General features: G+C 31.4%; 1 protein-coding gene across 4 annotated transcripts in view; it reads right to left on the bottom strand.

The window, feature by feature from the left end:
* The window catches only part of LOC142324141 (pre-piRNA 3'-exonuclease trimmer-like), a 79244-nt gene extending 62351 nt beyond the window's left edge, over positions 1-16893 (bottom strand). For 3 of the 4 annotated variants that reach the window (XM_075364830.1, XM_075364831.1, XM_075364833.1), the window contains exons 1-3: positions 16412-16893; positions 7298-7532; positions 5025-5144 (exon numbers count right to left, since the gene is read on the bottom strand). In XM_075364830.1, the coding sequence (XP_075220945.1) occupies positions 5025-5144; positions 7298-7532; positions 16412-16599 (543 nt within the window). In that variant the 5' untranslated portion in view covers positions 16600-16893. The remainder of the gene's footprint in view (positions 1-5024; positions 5145-7297; positions 7533-16411) is intronic. The other variant, XM_075364832.1, reaches the window with a different exon arrangement.
* Between the last annotated feature and the right edge of the window lie 10879 nt (positions 16894-27772).

The raw sequence follows: 27772 nt of genomic DNA, 5'->3' as shown, positions 1-27772 counted from the left end.
GGGATACTGCATTGATCCCTGACAATACCATTGCACTAAAATGTGCTGCAACTACAATGCAAAAATCTCACAACCTTTGGTTGAGAACAACTAGATCCCAGCCAGATCTTGCATCAAGTGTGATTTTCATCTATTCTGGAATTTCAAATTCTTCCTTGGTAGCCAGCAACTCCACAACAATGACAATGTACTAGTGTCATTATTGTGGCATATCACGTGTGTATTATCATGAATACTACATAGTTTACATCACAGATGCATCTTTCTACAACAAAGGATTACAATACCAGGTGCAACAATGGTGAAAATTGTGTAAAAAAGTAGTGTAAAGCACGTGTTTCAAATAACAGTAAAAAAAATGTTTTCCAAAAGTGAGAAAGAGAGACAGAGAGTGTGTGAGGGAGAATGTCTGGGGGAGGGGAATATTTTGTTTATCTCTGTGTTATATATCAATGTAACAACGGGTTATTGTTCTTTGGTTATTTAGCAATTTTCATATTAGTGTATTGTGAAAGTTATTTCATTTTTTATTACAAAATCATGCTTTCATATTTTCTGATCAGTATGTCTAGAATATATAATAATGGATGTACCTCCAACAAAGGGTTAAAAAATTGTTTCTTTTTCTGAACATACCAACATGACAAAGTAAAATAGCTTCTGAGTGTGGTGCTGGACTAGAGACAGTAAATGCTATTTTTAAAACAATTTAAAGAAACTGGTTCCTTTTCATCTCAAAGGAAAGGCAAACATGGTCATAAAAGAAAAACTACTCCAACACAGGATTGATTATTAGTGAGGAAAAGTAAAATTGATCCAAAATTATCTGCTGTGAACTTAAATCGAGAATTAGCAACCAGTGCAACAGATTTACATGTGACAAGTGTTATATGCCGACTTCTTGTAGCTACATGGAAAGCTCATCAGCAGCTAAAAAGCGGCTTTTAACATCAGCAATGTGAAAAAAAAGAAGGTTTTTCCGGGCCAAAGTACACTCTAACTGAACCAAATAAGTCATTTTTATGCTTGAGAGCAAAGGGTTTCATATGTCAAAAAATACATCACTGATCAGAAGAAAATACATCACTGGCTCACATCTAATAATCAGTTAAATATCCCAAGAAAAAAATTTTTGGGTTTTTTCACATTTGAAGGTTCATGTTTATTATTTCCAGTAGATGGTATCTTGAAAAATGATGGATATATCAAAATTCTGATATACACATGGTATTGATATCACATGGGTTGTGATAAAATTTCAAAATTAATTCCCACAAGGCAATGGAGTGTCTCAACAAGATTTGGTGCCATGCCATACAGCCAAAAAAATGGAAAACGTTTTTGACGAATGAAACATTAAAGTGTTCCTGTGGCCAGGCAATCCCCAGACGTAAATACAATCGAAAATGTATGGGTAATAGTCAAAAATGACTCTCAAAAATAAATTGTACCATAAAAATTGACCTTATTAATGTAATAATATCAGTATGATTTCATGATGAAAATTAAAAAATGTGTAGTACACTTGCTGAATCTACATCAAATCATGTATGTGAAGTAGATATTCATAATCATATTACTAAATATTCACAAATTGTGAAGGTATGGTTTTTTTCTAAATAAAGTTACTTTTTATTAAATAACATTGTGTTCGGATTAACTGCACACTATTGAACATACTAGCATCCCCATCACCCACACTACACGGTTATTTGTGTTTCCCGTCATGACCAATTTTTTTTTAATTTTATATAATTTAGTTAAGTAACTGGAGGCAGGTGCAACCAGTTGCATAGCACATACAGTAAAAGTGGCAGTGGCTATGTTGGTTAAGCTGCTGAGCCACAGTAAATTGTTGTACCCCTTAAAAATCGAAATTCAAATGTTTTTTAGATATTTATCTGAAGAGTACTTGTAAGTCCAAATCTATTGAATATCTTGTTTAATGTAGCCGAAAATGGGGAAAATTTGCAATCGTTATTCAAAAATTTGTACTTTTCTTCATCCCTTTAAGATCAAAATTTGAAAAATCTAGTAATTGGTTTTTAAATATTCACATGATTCACATCAAAAATCAAGTAGAAATCTCCATTTGTTACTGAGAAGTTCAAAAAATAATAAAACATTGTTACTCTATTTTAACCTTAAAACTTGGAATTTAAAAAAAAAGTTTTTTAGTGTGCACTTATACTGTAAGAAGAACATGTATACACATTTTCAATAATTTATCTTCAGTAATTTTTTCTAGGTGTTGATTATGGATCAGTCATGACATGACTTATTTATATACCAGGTGGCTGAAAAATAACTTACAGCCCCCTCTAATGTTTTTTATAACTGAAATAATTGGATATGATTTGCAGGATTCTCCCTTGTACTGCGGGGCTACTTCAATGAACATATATTTCACTGTTTTTGATTTCTGGGCAGCAGCGGTCAGAGATCACTCAAAACTTTCAAACGGGACCAATGGTCATTTGATATATCATTTTAAAGATAAACAAACTCAGAACTAAACTCTTATCACCCAATCCAAAATGGCAGCCAACAATGTGTTTGTTTCAAATACCTAGAACTATGGTTGTGTGCTTCCTATTAATTTTTGTTTTTATTCGAGATATTCTGATTCTATTTTTGAAAACTTCTTTGATAAGAGAGGTAAACAAATCAATAATTATTTATCTAGAAGATCACTGTAAAAAGTATTAAAAAAACAAAAACCATTCGTACAAGATTCAATTAAAATTGAGGATGATTTTGATAGGAGAGTTGAATTCAGTAAAATCTTGGTACACAGATTAACAGCATGAACTATTTTTTGCTTCAACACACTGTTCACTGACAAAGCCTCATTTACTTTAAACAGGAGGTTATTATACAGGGGGGGGACGTCATAGTAGGTACTGGTCCCAAGAAAACCCTCACTGGTATCATGAAAGTCATACCCAGCATCCAGAGCAGTTATATGGGGCTGTAATAATAGGTGACATACTTCTTGGACCATTTGTCATGAATGGTAACTTAGATGGTGATATGCATAATCCTTTACTGAACAAGCAGATAATTCCAGCTCTCAACAATCTGATTGAGAGAGCTCAAGAGATGTGTTTTTCCAGTTGTATGGTGCACCTCTGCTCTATGCTTGCAACATGTGAAATGTGTTAAACCAACAGTTTCCAAATCACTGGACAGGTCAAAGTGGTCACCTGACTGACACAAGTGGTCACTAAATCAGTGGACAACCAAGTCACCTGACCTGAATCCTTTTGATTTCTTCTTGTGGGAGCATTTAAAATCAGCTGTTTATAGCTTACAGTCAACCTCTCTTGAAGAATTAGGGAAACGCATTGAGATAGAATGTAAAAAGATTTCACCAGAAACTTTTCACAATGAAAGAGAAGCATTTGAGCAGTGTTTGTGTTACTGCATAGAAGAACGGGGAGGGCAGTTTAAACATTTAATATGATGTGAGAAGCAAAAATATTTTTTATCTGAAATAATTTTATCTTTTTATTTTTTGATCTCTTTTAAAATTAAAGATATTATTAATTACATGAAAAAGTAATTAAACTACAAACTGTAATTTACTTAAATTAAATAAAATTGTTCTGACTGCAAATTTAATTAAAAGAAGTTATAAATCAAAAATATATCTCAAAATTGTTATAAATAATTAACTTTTTCAACCTTTAATTAACATGACATTTATGGTCGTCATTTTATTTAAAGTCAGAATTTATTTTTTTTGATACCATTTTGCTTGCCTTACCTTTAAAACAATGTATCACATGACCATACATCCAATTTTAAATTTTTCAGCCGCCCCCTACCACCAAGCCATCCCTGAAGGTCAAATACTCTGAATTGAGACTTACTGAGTTAAGTCTTTCATATCGAAGAGGATCTCCAAAGAGACAATCAGGATATGTCAAATAAAAAAATTACAGGGAAGCATACAACCATAGTTAAACTACGGCTATCTTAAACAGACACTTTGTTGGCTGCCATTTTTGACTGGGCATTTAAAGTTTAAATTTAATTTTAATTGTATCATTTTTACTTCCCTGTATGAAGTAAAGGAAGTATTGTGATCGTGAAAAGTTTTGGTTTTCAGATTTCAATAGAAAGATCCATTTTTACCATCCCTGAATCCATTTTGACTACTTTCGGCGTGATATCTGTACATACATACATATGTATCTAGCATTACTCAAAAACGATTAACCATAGGATGTTGAAATTTTGGATTTAGGACTGTTGCAAAATTTAGTCATGCACCTCCCCTTTTGATTACAATCGACTGAAACAAAAGTGTCCAAAAAAAAAGACCAAAAGCCGAAAAATTGTGTTTTGGGCTTATTCTTAACTGCATTAACAAGCCCTCATTTACAGCTTTTCAATGACATATCATAAGTGGTATTTATTTGCATTGATTCCAGAGTTATAGCCAAATAAAATCTTAATTAATGAAATATTTGGATCTTACAAGGGGAAGGCACATCGATTCAAATCTGACTTCACTTCATTTTTTTTAACTTTTTTTGTTTAATTTAAATATATTGATCTATTAATAATTAATTATTAAACACCAATTGTAAAAAAAATATTTACAATAAATAATAATTCAACAATAACAAAAAAAAGAAGAAAATATTAAAGAATATCAGAAGTTATTAATGAAATAAAATTTGATGTACTTTTCATTTTAAAAAAATGTATATATGTAATTTAATAGGCATAAAGGAAATCATGTGGTGTCCACATCAGATTTTTCTCATCTTATTGAACTCTTTAAAATGATATATCAAATGACCATTGGTCCCATTTGAAATGTTTGAGTTGCCCCCCATCCTACACCAACCAAAAATCAAAAATAGTGAAATATGTGTATACGTTCATTGAAGCAGCCTCTCAGTACAAGTAAGAATTACATGAACTGCATCCAGTTATCAATTATAAAAAAAGTTAAGATGGGGACAGAACAAAAAAATAAAAATAAATAATTCTACCTTTACAGGTATTACCTTTTCATCATCAAAAGCCACATTTCTCTCCACCTGCTGAAATAGTTTACCTTCAACCAATTCACTTCTTAAGACTCTTTCCTGTTCTTCATTCAAATATGGAATACCTTCATATACAAACTGAAAGAATACATTTATTTTAACAGGTATGTACATATATATACTATTTTATTTATGTTTTATTTGTATTTTAAAGCCACATAATAAATTTAATAAATTCTTAAAATATTTAAGATATAATTTCTTTATAATTTTTTTAAATTAAAACAAAAGAATTATTATAAAAACTATAATTTTTTTTTCTCAATTATCTTAAACATGATACAAAGATCTAAATTAAATAATTTTAAGTTTTATAATGCCAAACCGCATTAAAAAAATTAAAAGCATCATGCACACCTGTAAAAAAAATTATTTAAATCATCTATAATAAACATTTGCTAAGTCAATCTCATGTATTTCTAAAACAATAAAAACTGAAATGGCAATCATGTAGTAGATGAACAATAAATACTTTATAAACAATTAAGAGCATGCAATTGATAAGTCAGGTGAAACTTTAGAATTCTTTCTCTTATTAAAGTATCTAATTTAAAAAACAATTTTAGGTTGGCGAGAAAAATGAAAAGTTAAAATATCAATGAAATAAAATAACAGAGAAATGCTCAAAAATTATTTTAAGAATATACATAAATAACAAACATGAAGCAAGTTACACGTATTAAAAAAATATATTGTGGACACCACATGATTTCCTTTATGCCTATTAAATTACATATATACATTTTTTTTAAATGAAAAGTACATAAAATTTTATTTCATTAATAACTTCTGATATTCTTTAATATTTTCTTCTTTTTTTTTGTTATTGTTGAATTATTATTTATTGTAAATATTTTTTTACAATTGGTGTTTAATAATTAATTATTAATAGATCAATATATTTAAATTAAACAAAAAAAGTTAAAAAAAATGAAGTGAAGTCAGATTTGAATCGATGTGCCTTCCCCTTGTAAGATCCAAATATTTCATTAATTAAAATTTTATTTGGCTATAACTCTGGAACCAATACAAATAAGTACCACTTATGATATATCGTTGAAAAGCTCTCAATGACAGCTTATTAATGCGGTTAAGAAAAAGTTCAAACCCCAATTTTTTGGCTTTTGGGCTTTTTTGGACACGTTTGGTTCAGTCAATTGCAATCAAAAGGGGAGGTGCACAACTAAATGTTACAACAGTCCTAAATCCAAAATTTCAACATCCTACGGCTAATTGTTTTTGAGTTATGTGAGATACTATGTACAGACATCACGTCGAAGGTAGACAAAATGGATTCCAGGATGGTCAAAATGGATATTTTCATTGAAATCTGAAAACCTAAATCTTCTGCAATCACAATACTTTCTTTACTTCGTATAAAGAAGTAAAGATAAACTTACAATCAAGTATGTACTTCAAACTATCCATACAGATTGGCCATCATGTTCTATTCCTCTCCACTTATAAATAAGATAAAAACTTATTTCAAGGACTAGTAATATGAATGTATAACTGTCAAAGATCTTACATAAATTAAAATCTGGACAAGATACATGGATAATTTTTTTATGATAGAAAAACTGTGTCAAAATTTGTTAATAAACTAGCATTCTAAAAGGAAATAGATTGGTTCCAAATCATTAAACAATATATTTTCTCTGTCAATGCAAGTAGCAATCAATTTCACAATTGAATAATTCCTGTTTATTACAGACATTTTTTAAAACTTATTTTTTAATAAATGTATTTTTTATGACTTTCCAAACAATGTTGGATCATTTCTCTGATCTGTACTTGTTATTGACGAAATATAAGTGTTAAAGAATACAATCTGTAATTATAGCACTTCTCAATCAGAAAAAAAACAACATCTATAAAAAAAATTCTTCTTTCACTATTGATCAGAAATATTATAGAAAAATATGAGTCAACAAAAAAAGTGGTTTGAACAAGCAAACTGATCTTCTTTAAAACTCACACGCACTAATTTTATTTTTTTATTTAATTATTTATCACTCTATAAGCTAGTTACCCAATTAAAAAGACCAATATCATTTTTTAAAGAGAATGTTGATGAAATAATGAAAAATGCAATATCCTGGTCTGGTAACTGAACCCAATACCAGCTAAATGAGAAGTCATGACTATTGCATTACTGGCCACACATTTGTATTTTATCATATTACACTAATAAAGTGTAAAATATATTAAAAAATTAAAAATATACTTACCTTATTAAAATCAAAAGAACATTTTGATAAAAACTGTAATGAGGATGCTTGACAAGCAAATTTAGTATCTACTGAAGCTATTGGTCTTGGAAAAATAAAAAAATTGTACATATGAGCTTCATACTTGTTTTCATCTCTATTAAAATGAAATGTGGTTAAACCAAACTCAATAATCAAAAAATTATCAACATTTTTCTTTATAACTTCATATCGATCTGGTCCTCGATGAAATAGGCTAAAAACATAAAATTCTAAAATAACAGTCAATTCATAATTAATAAAAACAAGATTAATTAATTATTTAATCTATATATAAATCTACTAATCCACATCAATATTACAGAATAAATTACAATGTTAACAGTTTGCAGTCATCATTTTATTTGTACATTCAGCACATCTGAAACTTGAATAGCACATGCTTGTTAAAAGGAAATAAGATCCATAAAGCATATCAATCAAGAGCTGCAGATCAATACTTAAAACTGCAACAATAAAATAATAAATTAAATATCAATTTATTTTACAAACATTCAAATATTAGCTTCCAGAAATTTTTTTTTAATTATGATCAATTACTGCTTCAGAGGTGTTGAAGACACTGTTGTATTGACACTTAAAAGTGATTAGATAAAATCAATTTTGAGGTGATCAAAACAAAATACTTGAACTGCGATGTCTGTTCATTTAATAATATGTTATTTGTGAAATTTAACGTAATTATGAGAATAAAGTTCATTATTCATGTATGATGAGTACATAACTTTAATATGCTTAGGATAAAATTGCATGTTATAGTTATAACTTCAGATATGTACAATGATTTGCAAAAGACTATGATGACATTAGTGTTTATTAAGTTTTTTTGTATCTGTGGGTGAACATATAACCATTTTGGGCAAATAGTAATCAGTGAAGTCAGTACAGTTTAATTTATACAACCCTGAATTGGTATATTTATTGATTTGTGCTAGGTTTTTTATGTTTATTTTATCAATGCATTGTTAACAGACTTATGGATGCTTAACTGCTATAGAAATATATGAAAAAACCTAAAAGTCTCTATTGTGTGGGAATAATTAGATCTGTCAAGAGTAAAAATAAAACAAATTGAAGAAACAAAAAAAAGTAATAAAAACATGTAAAATTTGCACATACATTTAATAATTTGACAAGGTAAGTAGGACTTGGATAAACTTTATGTATTTAATTTTATTTTACTTTATGTAGATTTATAATTCTCAAAATAAAACTGTAAGATTTAAAAAGGATTGCTGTTTACAAAAAAGCAGAAGCAGAAAACATGATAACCACTACACTATAATTTTCATACACCATGTTTCAAAAATACTCACCAGATTAGTTTACATGTGAATAGATCATGTAATGAAATATATTGTAGGGGTCAGTTCAGTTTCAGATACATGGGTACAATAACGGAAGGCCATTCTGATCCTTAGATTAATTTTAGAAGATTGATTGAAAAAGAATAAAGATATCTACAATGGCATTTACAGAGCTTTATAAAGTATCTGATAATATATTATAAAATTGAATATTTAAAATTTTAAGAAGACCTGCTCCTAAATGAAGGAAAAGAAGAGTTATTAACAATTTGTAAAACACAGATTAAAAAAAAAAAAAAAAAAAAAAAAAACATGTAGTTGTTACAAGAGTAAAATATTAAAAAAAAGAGCTCAAATTCAAAATGGAGAAAAATAAGCAATTTTTCCTATTTTCTTCTTAACTTGTAAATGGAAGAAACAGTATAACAATTTTGAAAGAAAAATTTTAGTAAGTAATCATTCAGAGAAAGAAAAAAAAATTGGAGGATTTATTGACATTCACTCATTAAAGAACTAAGTCATTATTTTAGCAGAACCCAAACATGTGTTGAAAGAGACACTGAATGGTATGAATCTATTGCTGGTTAATAAATTAGAAATAACCAGATAAAAACATATAAAATGACATGTAACGCAATTTTGGATAATTAAAAGTTAAATGATAAGATAAGGAAACAACATACCAGAAATAGTTTTGTTATTTAGGTAGCAATACTACAAAGGCTGGATGAAGTAGGGCAGATATGAAACGCAAATTGGCATGAGCAGTAGGAGCTTTCCTGCAACAAAGGAATGTCCACTAATATCAAATACAGATCTAAAAATCTGGGTAAAATTGTTGAAAATATTTTCATGGAGTGTAGGAATTTACGAGAGCGAAACAATGACAGTTGGTAAAATAGAAAACAAACGAAAAGCACAGATCTTTGAAACATGGAGTTACAAATGATGTTAAAAATTAGGCAGATGAATTTTTTTTTTTTTTGTCTTCAGTCATTTGACTGGTTTGATGCAGCTCTCCAAGATTCCCTATCTAGTGCTAGTCGTTTCATTTCAGTATACCCTCTACATCCTACATCCCCAACAATTTGTTTTACATACTCCAAACGTGGCCTGCCTACACAATTTTTCCCTTCTACCTGTCCTTCCAATATTAAAGCGACTATTCCAGGATGCCTTAATATGTGGCCTATAAGTCTGTCTCTTCTTTTAAATATATTTTTCCAAATGCTTCTTTCTTCATCTATTTGCCGCAATACCTCTTCATTTGTCACTTTATCCACCCATCTGATTTTTAACATTTTCCTATAGCACCACATTTCAAAAGCTTCTAATCTTTTCTTCTCAGATACTCCGATTGTCCAAGTTTCACTTCCATATAAAGCGACACTCCAAACATACACTTTCAAAAATCTTTTCCTGACATTTAAATTAATTTTTGATGTAAACAAATTATATTTCTTACTGAAAGCTCGTTTCGCCTGTGCTATTCGGCATTTTATATCGCTCCTGCTTCGTCCATCTTTAGTAATTTTACTTCGCAAATAACAAAACTCTTCTACCTCCATAATCTTTTCTCCTCCTATTTTCACATTCAGCGGTCAATCTTTGTTATTTCTACTACATTTCATTACTTTTGTTTTCTTCTTGTTTATTTTCATGCGATAGTTCTTGCGTAGGACTTCATCTATGCCGTTCATTGTTTCTTCTAAATCCTTTTTACTCTCGGCTAGAATTACTATATCATCAGCAAATCGTAGCATCTTTATCTTTTCACCTTCTACTGTTACTCCGAATCTAAATTGTTCTTTAACATCATTAACTGCTAGTTCCATGTAAAGATTAAAAAGTAACGGAGATAGGGAACATCCTTGTCGGACTCCCTTTCTTATTAGGACTTCTTTCTTATGTTCTTCAATTGTTATTGTTGCTGTTTGGTTTCTGTACATGTTAGCAATTGTTCTTCTATCTCTGTATTTGAACCCTAATTTTTTTAAAATGCTGAACATTTTATTCCAGTCTACGTTATCGAAAGCCTTTTCTAGGTCTATAAACGCCAAGTATGTTGGTTTGTTTTTCTTTAATCTTCCTTCTACTATTAATCTGAGGACTAAAATTGCTTCCCTTGTCCCTATACTTTTCCTGAAACCAAATTGGTCTTCTCCTAACACTTCTTCCACTCTCCTCTCAATTCTTCTGTATAAAATTCTAGTTAAGATTTTTTATGCATGACTAGTTAAACTAATTGTTCTGTATTCTTCACATTTATCTGCCCCTGCTTTCTTTGGTATCATAACTATAACACTTTTTTTGAAGTCTGATGGGAATTCCCCATTTTCATAAATATTACACACCAGTTTGTATAATCTATCAATCGCTTCCTCACCTGCACTGCGCAGTAATTCTACAGGTATTCCGTCTATTCCAGGAGCCTTTCTGCCATTTAAATCTTTTAATGCTCTCTTAAATTCAGATCTCAGTATTGTTTCTCCCATTTCATCCTCCTCAACTTCCTCTTCTTCCTCTATAACACCTTTTTCTAATTCATTTCCTCCGTATAACTCTTCAATATATTCCACCCATCTATCGACTTTACCTTTCGTATTATATATTGGTGTACCATCTTTGTTTAACACATTATTACATTTTAATTTATGTACCCCAAAATTTTCCTTAACTTTCCTGTATGCTCCGTCTATTTTACCAATGTTCATTTCTCTTTCCACTTCTGAACACTTTTCTTTAATCCACTCTTCTTTCACCAGTTTGCACTTCCTGTTTATAGCATTTCTTAATTGGCGATAGTTCCTTTTACTTTCTTCATCACTAGCATTCTTATATTTTCTACGTTCATCCATCAGCTGCAATATATCGTCTGAAACCCAAGGTTTTCTACCGGTTCTCTTTATTCCGCCTAAGTTTGCTTCTGCTGATTTAAGAATTTCCTTTTTAACATTCTCCCATTCTTCTTCTACATTTTCTACCTTATCTTTTTTACTCAGACCTCTTGCGATGTCCTCCTCAAAAATCTTCTTTACCTCCTCTTCCTCAAGCTTCTCCTAATTCCACCGATTCATCTGACACCTTTTCTTCAGGTTTTTAAACCCCAATCTACATTTCATTATCACCAAATTATGGTCGCTATCAATGTCTGCTCCAGGGTAAGTTTTGCAGTCAACGAGTTGATTTCTAAATCTTTGCTTAACCATGATATAATCTATCTGATACCTTCCAGTATCGCCTGGCTTTTTCCAAGTGTATATTCTTCTATTATGATTTTTAAATTGGGTGTTGGCAATTACTAAATTATACTTCGTGCAAAATTCTATAAGTCGGTCCCCTCTTTCATTCCTTTTGCCCAGCCCGTATTCACCCACTATATTTCCTTCCTTGCCTTTTCCAATGCTTGCATTCCAATCTCCAACTATTATTAAATTTTCATCTCCTTTTACGTGTTTAATTGCTTCATCAATCTCTTCGTATACACACTCTACCTCATCATCATCATGGGCGCTTGTAGGCATATAGACGTTAACAATCGTTGTCGGTTTAGGTTTTGATTTTATCCTTATTACAATGATTCTATCGCTATGCGTTTTGAAATACTCCACTCTCCTCCCTATCTTCTTGTCATCACGAAACCTACTCCTGCCTGCCCATTATTTGACGCTGAGTTAATTACTCTAAAATCACCTGACCAAAAGTCGCCTTCCTCTTCCCACCGAACCTCACTAATTCCTACTATATCCACATTTGTCCTACCCATTTCCCTTTTTAAATTTTCTAGCCTACCAACCTTTTTCAAGCTTCTAACATTCCACGCTCCAACTCGTAGAATGTTATTTTTTAATTTTCTGGTGACCCCTTCCTTAGTAGTCCCCACCCGGAGATCCGAACGGGGGACTATTTTACCTCCGGAATATTTTACCAAGGAAGGCGCCTCCATTATTGCTATGTGAAAATGCAGAGCCACATTTTCTTGGAAAAAAAGCAGCTGTAGTTTTCCATTGCTTTCAGCTGCGCAGTACTCAGAGGACTGAGTGATGTTGATATGGCCGTTTAAGTCGTCCTGACTCACGCCCCTAACAACTACTGAAAGAGCTGCTGCCCTCTTTCAGGAATCATTCCTTAGTCTGGCTCTCAACAGATACCTCTCCGATATGGTTGCACCTTCGGTCCAGCTACTCTGTATCCCTGAGCACTCAAGCCCCCTCACCAACGGCAAGGTTTCATGATTCATAGAGGAGGAGGCAGATGAATAAAGAGGTCTTAACATGAAAAGGAAAGTAGAAACATTTATGGTAAAATATAATGTGGGAAATTACGCTGGCAGGCCACACATTAAAAAGTGCAGGTTTAGTTATTCTGGTAACAAAGGGATGGGTAAATGATAAAATTACCGAAGGCAAAGATTGGAACACTTAAAACAGATGATGTAGAATATAGTAAAAATGTACAGTTAAAATATCAGCACAGAGCAGAAAGAATAAAGAATAATATCAAACAGGTTAACCGATTAATGACTTTAAACAAAAAATGTTTCTAAAAGTAAGTCACAAATTCAATATGCTTGAAAAATGTGAAATTTTTAAAAGTGCACTAAATGTGATAAACAACAGACAATTATGCTGTTTTTATCAAACAAACAAAGCATATAAATATAAAAACTCACCTCAGATCAATTGTACTATCTGACCCATATCCAACATATTTTAACATCAAATAACACCACTCATGAAGAAACTTTATAGTATATAAAAGATTCCAGAAGCACATACCCATAAAAGCACAATATTTAAAGGGAGTAGTAATAATAACTTTATTCAAGAAATTGATTATAAAACTTAAAAAAACACTAACTTTAACATTAATTTTATTAAGCCATATACAGCTGAAGATGCAATAATGCAAAGTAATTTGTTTTGCGTTATTATTACACAAAATAATATTTGTTTACTGTATTTAAGTAGCCTATTTTAATAATAATCTTGCATATTATTAAATAATAGGAAAAACGTTTTTGTTGGTAATAAGTAGTTTATGTTACTGTTCATTAAATTTAATCATTTTTTGTTTCTTATGAGATGACCTATAAATAATTTATATAATAATAAACTCTGATGTACAATTATGTTAACTAAATATTACATACTCAAAAATAGTGATAATTTTCTATGTAACCTTATCTTATTGTCAATTATTTATTATTTCTATATTTAGACAAAAAAACTGAATGCTGCGTTTTTGCAACTTCAGCAGCAATGAATATTGAGAATGACTCATTGTTATTACATATTCATCACATAAACACAGCCTTACATTGATCTTCTGAATAAAAACTTTGGTAAATACAGTGTTTTTGTTCACCACCTTTCAATAGATGATACCATATTTTGGTTACCATTCTTGTAAAATGTTTATGAAAGGAAAAGCCTGTGTGCTTTAACTACAAGGTGTGGCGTTATGTTCTTCACAAGAATACCTTTTCAACTTTTCTCTTTATCAAGGGAAAAAGCAGACGTGGATTCTAGCCTTGGATTAGGTGATTCAGTTGATCAAAATTTATTGCACATTGTGAACAATCCTGGAAAGCACAGCATTTACTTTGATAGATTGTTTAGTTCATATAAATTGTTAATTTTACTGAGGAAAGAAGGCTTTTTTGCAATTGGAACAGTTAATGAAAACAGTATTCAAAACTGCCCTTTGAAAGATTCTCGTTCTTAGTGTAAGGAACCTTGTGGGAAATACAACTATCAATTTGATACCACTGATTCAATTTTTATAGCAAAATGGAACAATAACTCTACAAATTTTCAGTCCACTAAACCTCTGAATAATATCAAAAGGTATTCTAAGGTGAAATAAAATGAAAATATCAATCAAACAGCCAAATTTAATCAAGTAATACAATCGCTATGTAGGTGGGGTTGATTCACTGGACAACGGTGTCAGCAACTACTGAATAACAATGAAAGGGAAAAATTGGGAGTGGCGTTTGTTTTCAAACTTTCTTGATATCGCTTTAGTAAATTTGTGAAAGCTTTATCAATACATCCACAAAGAACAAGTCGAGCAACTCAAATTTTGACGACTTGTAGTTATCGCATTATTATCATCAAAGGTAAATATCACAGAAGAAATTCTATTCCACAAATTAAAAGACTTGGGGCAACCAACAGTGTTTTCAACTGCAGCAACTCAGTGACAATCAGTTTACAAGCATCTTCCTGGAAAAAATGTAAATAATAGAAGAATCTGCTGCCGACAATGTAAAAGTACAATGTTATTTTCGTGTAATAAGTGTAAAGTTAGACTTCACCGAAAATGTTTTATTGATTACCACAAAAAGTAAACTTGATATATTCATTGTATACTGAATAAAACAAACATTTCATTTATATTGCATCCTAATTTCTGTTGTGATTACTTTTTATTTATATTTGTAAAAATATAAAAAAATTGTAAGCTAAATCAGTTTGTGTTAATATAGCCACCTTTCCTGTTGAATTTGCGTTTTCGCAACATTTCATAAATTGATAAATAAACATATATATGATTCAGAAGCATCTATAAACCTAAATCATTTTATGCCCAGTGCATCGGAGCATGGCAAAATATGGGTTAAAAAACACTTTATCAAGGCTAACTAGGAATAACATTTTCTCAACAATATGGTATGGTTTTTACCAGCTAAAAATGGTGATGCGCTGTCTGTAAGGAAGGCCTTAGCTTTGGAGGTTTCCATCAGTTTTTTCTATTCTAGTAATGTTAAATGGAGACTACAAAGTCTCTAGGTACATTAGGTCTCTACCCTTGTACTTTACTATACCCTCTGACAATTGGCTTTTAAATGTTGAAATAAGCCTGCTACAAGTGTGATTGTATATCTATCATGAACTGAAATGATAGATCCTCCTAAAAATCAATTTTGATGGCATCAGTTATTGTGTGTACTAGGTTTAAACTGCAAAAGTACTCTTGTATATATCTACAAAGTTCATCAAATATCCATTATCATTTAACTGTAAATTCTGGTGTTCATTTTTCTCCTCCATTAACATCATGGTTTCATTTACTTCCAATATAGCCACTCTTGTTGGGAAAGCTATTGCTGTTACACACATCTCTCATACAATGTTCTAATCAAATTCTGGTTGTTGTCATTCAATAAATTCTTCCTATTCTTAAATTGTTTTCTTTTGTACTGTATTGCTAATAAAACAATAGACTGCAGATCAAGTTACAATAGCCAGTTTGTGATGAACACTAACTTTTTAAGTTTTTCATTTAATTACATGTTCAGCTAATGAACTTATTTCACATCTTAACAAAGGGCGATAAGATGTTTACATGCACTAATTGAAAACAAAATTCTTTCCAAAAAAATCCAAATTGGTCTGCCTTTATGCAGGTATCCATATAGTTTTTATTCCAGCTAAACTTTTCAGATACTAATAACTTTCATTGCCTTTTAGATGGCTATATTTTTTACTCTTTTCTTTACACACTGGTCCTTCTATTAGTATTGATTTAATCAACCCTTCTGCTTTAACGTGTCTTGGCCTGCTGGCTTTCCACAAGACAAATCATTTAATGTATAACAATTAAACTAGCAGTAAATTCTATACAACTGTAATTCTAAGTCTACTTAACACACCCATCCATTCGCAAAACCTATTATGTCCTTTTACTGTAAATTAACACTGATAAAAATTAAGAATAGAGTAAATTCTTGTAAATTGTAAATTATTATAATACTACCTACCTGTTTTTAAATTTGGAGGCGAAAGATAATCCACTGAACTCGGAATCAATTGAAATAACAACAGCGCTTTTAATGTTTTCTTCTATTTCGTTATACCTTTCTCTAAAATTACTATTTAAAATATGATAATTACTCAGATTATTCTTTATATTTTCTAAAATAGCATTCATTTTGAGTAATTGTATCATTAAAAAAATATATACAAAAATAATCTCTTATAACGTGGATAAATATTCATAAAACAATGGCCTGTTACAATAACCTCAAATATTAATAAAACTATATAACCTTAAAAATGTATAGAATCTTAAAATGCAGATGTTCTGTAAAATCCTGTAACATTATCTGTTTCTACTTTCCTTCAATCAGCACGTTAGACAATTAAGATTTTTAAAAAACTAATAATACTTTTAACTGAAACAGATGGTAAACAGCAACAACACGAGACAGAACTCGCGTGTTGTTGGATTAATCAAACTTAATTTTTTTTTTAAATTTCCGGATAATTAAGTTTTAGCTTTTATTATGAAAAATGAAAAAGCCTTTATTTAAAAAATTAAAATATAATTTTAAATGGTAAAGTAGGAACTTTTTAAGTACATTTAAGTGTACTAAAGATCTTTTCAGAAGTATAATAAAATTCTTTCTCATAGTATTAAACCCACACAAACGGTATTTTTAAAATGTAAGAATTTAAATTGTAACTGTCAAAAATGTAATCCTGCGAAGACATTAGTAGATTTTTTTTTTTAACCTTCGGGTCCGCAGTCAAGCAATTCTTTCCGCAGAGGATGAGATGAGTGCTTTGTAGCGTGTGAGAAATGCCATGCCTGACCGGGATTCGAACCCAAGACCTCCGGGTGAAAGACCGAGATGCTACCAGTCGCGCCAAGGAGGTCGACATTCTTATTAGACCTAATAATGAATTTAATACTTCAGTATAATCCAGGGATATAATGTGAAGTTAATATATTTATCACTAGATGTTATAACAATTTGTTAAATTTTGATCCAATGTAGGTAAATGAAATAATGATTTTAACATTGCAATTACTCAAAAAAGTGTTACTAGTATAGTGTGTAGAAGTTCAATAATCTATCCCTCATCTACTATTTACAATAAAAATTATCAGTATTTGTCAGCTGAAGTATACATTGAACAGTGCTAAAGAATAATAATCACAGTCCCGTTGAGCTGTGAATTGAGGTTCTGTTAATAAGATATCAGGGTTGTTCCTTGGAAAATGATTATCTTATTACAAGTTGTCTAAAGATACACACAGTCGTGAGGGAAGTATTCGCGTGGTTTATAAGAATTTATAGGTTTTGAATGCAAATTTTATGGAATTAACTTTTGTCAAATGATTTTTTTTTAGTTAGGACTCAATTTTTAGCGTTCATTGTTACGTACATGAAACTGTAAAATTAAGATTTAAATTCCCAGCAGGAGATAACAGATCCTTTACTCTGCTTTTTTAGCAAAGTTTTACCATGGTCTCTCTAGGAAAGGTTTGGGGGAACTTACTTTTTTTCATGCCTCATGTTACATATCAATCTATTCCTTACATAGTCTATGCAGATGATGTATTATTATACTGAAAGTTTCTAAAATGGTGGGCTGGCTATACTTTTTCTGATTTCTACTTGTAAAACTAAATAAAAAGTATCCTTAGGAAAAATGGCAATTTCTCCTTCGTTCTCCCACTATCCACCATTTTGTTATTTTCTTATACAAATTTATATATCTCAAGTTCCGATTGAAGGATCACATTAATATTTGGTAAGCGTCTTGGTAATAAAGTTTTAAAATTAGCAAAAAATCAGTATTTAAATACCTTCGCAAATTACAAAATGGCGGTCATGTTTATTTTTCAATCCGTTATATCTCTATAGTTTTATGAAAATGTATGTTATTACTAAAATATTAAGTCTTTTATTTTGAACAAAAGGACACTTTATTTTTTAAAATCGGTTAACAAATAGCAGAGTAATGGCAGAAAATTGATGTAATTTTGTGTTTGTTTTTATATCCTCCCTCTTTACATTCAATTCGATTAAATATGAATCTTTATTTACTGCTAGTATTTATTTATTGTTTGTTTACTATTTTAGTTTTGTAAAATAGTATCAAACTAAGTAATAAGTTTCTCACAATAATAGACCTAATGGGCAGGCAGGAGTAGGTTTCATAATGAACAAGAAGATAGGGAATAGAATAGAGTATTTCAAAACGCATAGCGATAGAATCATTGTAATAAGGATAAAATCAAAACCTATACCGACAACGATTGTTAACGTCTATATGCCTACAAGCGCCCATGATGATGATGATGAGGTAGAGTGTGTATACGAAGAGATTGATGAAGCAATTAAACACGTAAAAGGAGATGAAAATTTAATAATAGTTGGAGATTGGAATGCAAGCATTGGAAAAAGCAAGGAAGGAAATATAGTGGGTGAATACGGGCTGGGCAAAAGGAATGAAGAGGGGACCGACTTATAGAGTTTTGCACGAAGTATAATTTAGTAATTGCCAACACCCAATTTAAAAATCATAATAGAAGAATATACACTTGGAAAAAGCCAGGCGATACTGCAAGGTATCAGATAGATTATATCATGGTTAAGCAAAGATTTAGAAATCAACTCGTTGACTGCAAAACTTACCCTGGAGCAGACATTGATAGCGACCATAATTTGGTGATAATGAAATGTAGATTGGGGTTTAAAATCCCGAAGAAAAGGTGTCAGATGAATCGGTGGAATTTAGAGAAGCTTGAGGAAGAGTTAGTAAAGAAGATTTTTGAGGAGAACATCGCAAGAGGTATGAGTAAAAAAGGTAAAGGTAGAAAATGTAGAAGAAGAAAAGGGAGAATGTTAAAAAGGAAATTCTTAAATCAGCAGAAACAAACTTAGGCGGAATAAAGAGAACTGGCAGAAAACCTTGAGTTTTAGACGATATATTGCAGCTGATGGATGAATGTAGAAAATATAAGAATGCTAGTGATGAAGAAAGTAAAAGGAACTATCGGCAATTAAGAAATGCTATAAACAGGAAGTGCAAACTGGTGAAAGAAGAGTGGATTAAAGAAAAGTGTTCAGAAGTGGAAAGAGAAATGAACATTGGTAAAATAAACGGAGCATACAGGAAAGTTAAGGAAAATTTTGGGGTACATAAATTAAAATGTAATAATGTGTTAAACAAAGATGGAACACCAATATATAATACGAAAGGTAAAGTCGATAAATGGGTGGAATATATTGAAGAGTTATACGGAGGAAATGAATTAGAAAATAGTGTTATAGAGGAAGAAGAGGAAGTTGAGGAGGATGAAATGGGAGAAACAATACTGAGATCTGAATTTAAGAGAGCATTAAAAGATTTAAATGGCAGAAAGGCTCCTAGAATAGACGGAATACCTGTAGAATTACTGCGCAGTGCAGGTGAGGAAGCGATTGATAGATTATACAAACTGGTATGTAATATTTATGAAAAAGGGGAATTTCCGTCAGACTTAAAAAAAAGTGTTATAGTCATGATACCAAAGAAAGCAGGGGCAGATAAATGTGAAGAATACAGAACAATTAGTTTAACTAGTCATGCATCAAAAATCTTAACTAGAATTCTATACAGAAGAATTGAGAGGAGAGTGGAAGAAGTGTTAGAAGACCAATTTGGTTTCAGGAAAAGTATAGGGACAAGGGAAGCAATTTTAGGCCTCAGATTAATAGTAGAAGGAAGATTAAAGAAAAACAAACCAACATACTTGGCGTTTATAGACCTAGAAAAGGCATTCGATAACGTAGACTGGAATAAAATGTTCAGCATTTTAAAAAAATTAGGGTTCAAATACAGAGATAGAAGAACAATTGCTAACATGTACAGAAACCAAACAGCAACAGTAATAATTGAAGAACATAAGAAAGAAGCCGTAATAAGAAAGGGAGTCCGACAAGGATGTTCCCTATCTTTGTTACTTTTTAATCTTTACATGGAACTAACAGTTAATGATGTTAAATAACAATTTAGATTCGGAGTAATAGTACAAGGTGAAAAGATAAAGATGCTACGATTTGCTGATGATATAGTAATTCTAGCCGACAGTAAAAAGGATTTAGAAGAAACAATGAACGGCATAGATGAAGTCCTATGCAAGAACTATCGCATGAAAATAAACAAGAAGAAAACAAAAGTAATGAAATGTAGTAGAAATAACAAAGATGGACCGCTGAATGTGAAAATAGGAGGAGAAAAGATTATGGAGGTAGAAGAATTTTGTTATTTGGGAAGTAGAATTACTAAATATGGACGAAGCAGGAGCGATATAAAATAACGAATAGCACAAGCGAAACGAGCCTTCAGTAAGAAATATAATTTGTTTACATCAAAAATTAATTTAAATGCTAGGAAAAGATTTTTGAAAGTATATGTTTGGAGTGTCGCTTTATATGGAAGTGAAACTTGGACAATCGGAGTGTCTGAGAAGAAAAGATTAGAAGCTTTTGAAATGTGGTGCTATAGGAGAATGTTAAAAATCAGATGGGTGGATAAAGTGACAAATGAAGAGGTATTGCGGCAAATAGATGAAGAAAGAAGCATTTGGAAAGATATAGTTAAAAGAAGAGACAGACTTATAGGCCACATACTAAGGCATCCTGGAATAGTCGCTTTAATATTGGAAGGACAGGTAGAAGGAAAAAATTGTGTAGGCAGGCCACGTTTGGAATATGTAAAACAAATTGTTAGGGATGTAGGATGTAGAGGGTATACTGAAATGAAACGACTAGCACTAGATAGGGAATCTTGGAGAGCTGCATCAAACCAGTCAAATGACTGAAGACAAAAAAAAAAATAGACTTAATAATTTAAAAAATAAAACAACTACCTGTGATAATGTTACGTTAATTGTTGTAGAACATTGGGTGGACTTTTTTTTAAATAAACAAGTTAAAAATGGTTAAAAGTTATAAGAGATGTTTAAAGTGCCCACCATTAAAAATTACACAAGTCTCCAGCCTTTTTCTGAGAGATTGTCTTAACCGTTCAAAAATACAGAGAGTACTTTTTAAAATCCATTTTGGATTCTTTGTTGAAGATTTTCAATGTTGAGTATTGGAGTTGAATCAACAATATGTTTCAAATGGTCCCACAGGTACAACTCAAGAGGGTTTAAGTCAGGTATTCGGGTAGGCTAGGGCACTGGCCCTCCGCGGCGTATCGATTTTTCATTGCAAGTTTCATGCAGGAAATCTGATACCAACTGACAAATGTGCCGGAGCTCCATTTTGGTGAAACCAAATATTTTTTTCTAAATTGTAGAGGTACAAATGTGGAAGATTTTCGGTTAAATGAGCAAGATAATTTTCTCCATTTAAGCTATTTGTTAGAACGACAGGACCCAAAACACAGTCATTAAAAATATCTGCCCATATGCTTAGGGAAAATATTTGTTGATTGATTCTTTGGAAGGTACCATGAGGATTCTTGTTGCTTCAGATATGCTGATTGTGATAAGTTTTGAACACCATTCCTGTTGAAAGAAGCTTCATCTGTGAACAGAATCTTTGCCAAAAACAAAGGGTCTTCAATTAATGTTCTTCAAAACCAGTTACAGAAAGCCAATCTGCGTGGAAAATCATTGGCATTCAATTCCTGTACGCATTGCAAATGATAAATGTAAAGACGGTTACCATTTAAAATCCGCCACACAGTCACGTGGCCCAAACTTTCCTGTATTACCAGAGAACATGTAATTTTGTCAGGGGATTCTTTCCACAATTTAGAACACTTTCTTCTAATTCAATAGTCCTAGTGCTCCTTGGTCTACCACGGCCGTGATTCCCTGCTGTAAATGAAACTGTTTCCTTAAGCCGTATGTGAAGTTTTTCAAACATTTTTTTTGGCATTTGGCACACGTCTATTAGAAAACCTGTTTTCATACAGTCTTTTTGCTTCTTCCCGTTGCAGTTTGCTAAACCATATATTAAATGCACGTCACACATTTCCGCAAAAGAATATTTCAACTCCATGATGATAAAACAACAAAACTTAAAAACTAAACCAATTACATTGAATATTAAACACTCACTCACAAGTAAACAATGAGTTTAAATTACTTTAAAATCGTATGGTTTTATTTTTAAATAATATGCATTACATTTTTACATTGTTAACATGATCAGCAGTAATAGTCGCAGTGCAAAATTATTTATAATATAAATTTAATATTAAATTTTATTGTGAGAAAATTACTTTATTTTAAACTAAGTAATAACATGCATTTTCATAAAACTATAGAGATATAACGGATTGAAAAATAGACCACCATTTTGTAATTTGCGAAGCTATTTAAGTCTGATTTTTTGCTAATTTTAAAACTTTATTACCAAGACGCTTACCAAATATTAATGTGATCCTTCAATCGGAACTTGAGATATATAAATTTGTATAAGAAAATAACAAAATGGTGGATAGTGGGAGAACGAAGGAGAAATTGCCATTTTTCCTAAGGATACTTTTTATTTAGTTTTACAAGTAGAAATCAGAAAAAGTATATCCAGCCCACCATTTTATAAACACTTAGTATATTAATAATAAAAAAATTTCTGAATCTTGATCAATAAACTGGCTAAAATTCTTGGTTAATAAAGAAACTAATTTTTTTTTATTATAAGTTTAATACAAACTGGCTTAATATATACTTTTCATCATACAGTCTTATTAATTTATTAAGTATGCTAGTGGAATTACATCTAACTCAATCATTATTTGGTGATAACAATGGACAATCACTTTTGCTTCTTTTAAATAGATTTCATAAATAGATTCATACCTATTGTAATGAGTTCTATGATTCGACTTCCGGAAATTTTCGACATATCTTCGTGTTTCACAACTCCCAGCCCCAAAACCACCATCAGTTCAAAAGTTCACTTTTGTGAACCGTCAGTTCACTTTCTTGTGGATACGATAACTGCCGTAATTTTGCGCCAAACACTTTCAAATTGATACATACATAATGACCCAAAATCTCGGTAGAGTTCATTAATGGGCAAAATCAGACCATAGGGATAGAAATGAAAGGGGCTTTTTTTGAAAAAAAAAAAAGAAAAAAAGGGGATTTTTTTTGTTACTATTCTTCTTTTGGTAATAATAATGTGGTTATTGATTATTAATAAACACTTATAATATATTATTCATGTAATAGTAGTATATGGTAACTTAAATAAGAAATCTATGTTGAGTGTCTTTTGATATTGAAGGCATGAAGAAATGAATTAGAAAATGGTCTTATAGATGAAGAAGAGGAAGTTGAGGAGGATGAAATGGGAGAAACAATACTGAGATCTGAATTTAAGAGAGCATTAAAAGATTTAAATGGCAGAAAGGCTCCTGGAATAGATGGAATACCTGTAGAATTACTGCGCAGTTCAGGTAAGGAAGCGATTGATAGATTATCCAAACTGGTGTGTAATATTTATGAAAAAGGGGAATTTCTGTCAGACTTCAAAAAAAGTGTTATAGTCATGATACTAAAGAAAGCAGGAGCAGATAAATGTGAAGAATACAGAACAATTACTTTAACTAGTCATGCATCAAAAATCTTAACTAGAATTCTATACAGAAGAATTGAGAGGAGAGTGGAAGAAGTGTTAGAAGACCAATTTGGTTTCAGGAAAAGTATAGGGACAAGGGAAGCAATTTTAGGCCTCATATTAATAGTAGAAGGAAGATTAAAGAAAAACAAACCAACATACATGGCGTTTATAGACCTAGAAAAGGCATTCGATAACGTAGACTGGAATAAAATGTTCAGCATTTAAAAAAAATTAGGGTTCAAATACAGAGATAGAAGAACAATTGCTAACATGTACAGGAACCAAACAGCAACAGTAACAATTGAAGAACATAAGAAAGAAGCCGTAATAAGAAAGGGAGTCCGACAAGAAAGTCCCTATCTCCTTTACTTTTTAATTTTTACATGGAACTAGCAGTTAATGATGTTAAAGAACAATTTAGATTCAGAGTAACAGTACAAGGTGAAAAGATAAAGATGCTACGATTTGCTGATGATATAGTAATTCTAGCCGAGAGTAAAAAGGATTTAGAAGAAACAATGAACGGCATAGATGAAGTCCTAAGCAAGAACTATCGCATGAAAATAAACAAATACAAAACAAAAGTAATGAAATGTATTAGAAATAACAAAGATGGACCAATGAATGTGAAAATAGGAGGAGAAAAGATTATGGAGGTAGAAGAATTTTGTTATTTGATAAGTAGAATTACTAAAGATGGACGAAGCAGGAGCGATATAAAATAACGAATAGCAAAGCAAAACGAGCCTTCAGTAAGAAATATAATTTGTTTACATCAAAAATTAATTTAAATGTTAGGAAAAGATTTTTGAAAGTATCTGGTCGGAGTGTCGCTTTATATGGAAGTGAAACTTGGACAATCGGAGTGTCTGAGAAGAAAAGATTAGAAGCTTTTGAAATGTGGTGCTATAGGAGAATGTAAAAAATCAGATGGGTGGATAAAGTGACAAATGAAGAGGTATTGCGGCAAATAGATGAAGAAAGAAGCATTTGGAAAGATATAGTTAAAATAAGAGACAGACTTATAGGCCACATACTAAGGCATCCTGGAATAGTCGCTTTAATATTGGAAGGACAGGTAGAAGGAAAAAATTGTGTAGGCAGGCCATGTTTGGAATATGTAAAACAAATTGTTGGGATGTAGGATGTAGAGGGTATACTGAAATGAAACGACTAGCACTAGATAGGGAATCTTGGAGAGCTGCATCAAACCAGTCAAATGACTGAAGACAAAAAAAAAAGTAGAGAAACTCTTAATGGCTATAAAAATGCCACTATAGAATACCAATGAACATTTTTTTATATTCTTGATTTCTTCCCTACAAATTTGGATGCTGTGAGAAAATAACAGTGAGTAAGGTTCCATCAAGATAAATTGCAATCAATCAATCAATCTTACTACTAGTTTTCATAAAAAGAATTTTTATCAATACATAAAAAAGCAATTTCTTGGTAAAATTAACACCAATTTCTGCAAAAGATGTAATAAATTTTTATTTAATTCTGTCAATTCTGAAATGATAGATGTTGTAAAGAAATATTTAAAAAGTTATTCTGTAGATCATAATGTCAAAACTTATTTAACATTGAGATCATAAAGATAAAATTTTCCTGGCATCTTTTAGGGTTGTAATTAAAAATCTGACAGCGACAGAAATGCTGATTGTAAGATTCTACTATAAAACAGATTTAAGTTCATGTATTTGTTTCAATTTCAGAATTTTTAACTTAAACTACAGTGGTAATAGATTAACTCCTATTATAAAACCCTAAAAAAATCAGAGAAACTATCTGTAAAAGGAGTATTTTTTGAAGTAGTGCTTTAACTCAAATATTCTATATGTCAACACGGTTTTCTTAAGAATCATTCAAGGGCTTTATTAGACAGTATTTTAAATGTACACATGCGAAATGCTTTAATTTTAACATGTTGATTGTAATATGGAATCCTTTGATGAAAATATTGAACAAGCAGCTCTGCTTGTCACATTTCCTGATATCAAACACATATTACACATCTTAGAGTAATCTTTTTTTTCTAAATCTTCTGTATTATCAAATGATGTTAATAGTTACTTTAAGCAAGCACAGGATCCTGGTTGCCGGTTTCTGGTACTGCAATATATGAATCTTAATTACCTCCATCTGGTACAAACCTTCCAAGTTCTGTACATAAAAACAGAAACTATATATGTAAATAGTTCATTTGAAAAAAAAAGTTTTAGATTTTTTTTTAGATAAGTTTGCACCAATATTTAAATTAAAAACAGGTACTAGAATTTGAGTAAAGTTTTTAACTTTTTTTTTTTTTTTTTAATAGCATGTTAAGCCTATTTATATTTTTAATTTGATAAAAATAGTCTGTTATATACTTTTAATCTTTGTTATTATATGATTATTTTTAATAAATAACTTTGTACACAACCACTTTTAACATAATCTTCCTAGATAAAAACAAATTTGGATATAAACTGAGTGTTGATTTATGCAATTTAGATTTATTTGTGAAAATGATTGCTATTTTTTACATCTTAAATTTTACTTTAACAAAAAAAATAAATAAATAGAAAACCAATTAATTTTTATTTTTTATATAAAAACATATTTGTTTAGGTATAAAAAAAATTACTTCTAATTATTAATAAAAGTATTAAATTACTTTAAAATTATGTAAGATTACATAAATTACGCCTAAGCAGTGAAATTAGCCAATATAATATGAGGGCTGTTTTTTTTTCAAACCCCGATTGAGCATCTTAAGTACAGAAGAGACATCTTGATTCCCCCCCCTCTACCGCAACCCCACCGAGGGAAGAAGATCCCTCCTGGTAGTGTGTCTGATTGCTACACCACCCCCTCCGTTCCTAGCCAAGAGTGGCTTAATCGGAGGTCATCTTTATGCCCTCAAACTGATCACATTCCACAGTGCTCAGTCCGGCCTTGTGAGATGCCACTGATGCAGATGCCCCAAGGGACATCTACATCAGTAATTTAGTCCCAGTCAAGTTTTGTCTTCTAAGAAGACATCAGACACCTAACACAACCATGTAGCCCTCAGGAACTAAGCTACAAGCCTACACACGGAAGATCGAAGAACCTGCGCCAATCACTACTAATAAGCCCTAAACCATAAGTACCCACAGTACAAACAAATGCAACAAGTATGCCACAACAGCATATCAAACACAGCAAATTCAGCCTAAATTTCCACGATGGCATATCATTAAATTAAGTGATTGAAGTGCACCCAGCATAAAAACTATTGTCCCAGAGGACCTCAGTTTTGGTCTGTTCAGTAACTGAGTATAACCTCTAGTCTCCACTTAAGCTCCAACTCTGAGGACCATTTGGATTAGCACTAGGTTGATCGCAACCAACATTTAAACATAATACCCCCATAATAAGTGTGCACTGCAATTTGACCAAACGCCATCACAAGTTAGTAATCACACGCAGGAGAGTGAACTCCCCCCAGGCATGACCTCCATTGAAACTTAGCTAATCGAACCGAGGCATGGTGCCCAGCATGCTTACCTCTGGCCAATTCAACTGCCTGAGCAAAGCCCTAGCCACCCAAGATCCTGAGCAGGACAAGGTACCCACAAATGCCAACGCAGGTTAGAGGAGCAGTAAGCTAGTCAAGCAAAACAACAGCGGTAAAAACCGCAGGGGATAAACTAGAACTCTACCAGGTCCCCACAATCAAAAAGTACGGCAACTCAGTCAAAGACTGAGACTAACAAAGATAAAGGATAGATCCAC

Source organism: Lycorma delicatula, chromosome 4 (genome assembly GCF_047948215.1).
Source record: "Lycorma delicatula isolate Av1 chromosome 4, ASM4794821v1, whole genome shotgun sequence".
Taxonomy (NCBI): domain Eukaryota; kingdom Metazoa; phylum Arthropoda; class Insecta; order Hemiptera; family Fulgoridae; genus Lycorma; species Lycorma delicatula.
The sequence above is the reverse complement of the archived record's forward strand: the minus strand, read 5'-3'. Positions and strand labels throughout refer to the sequence as shown.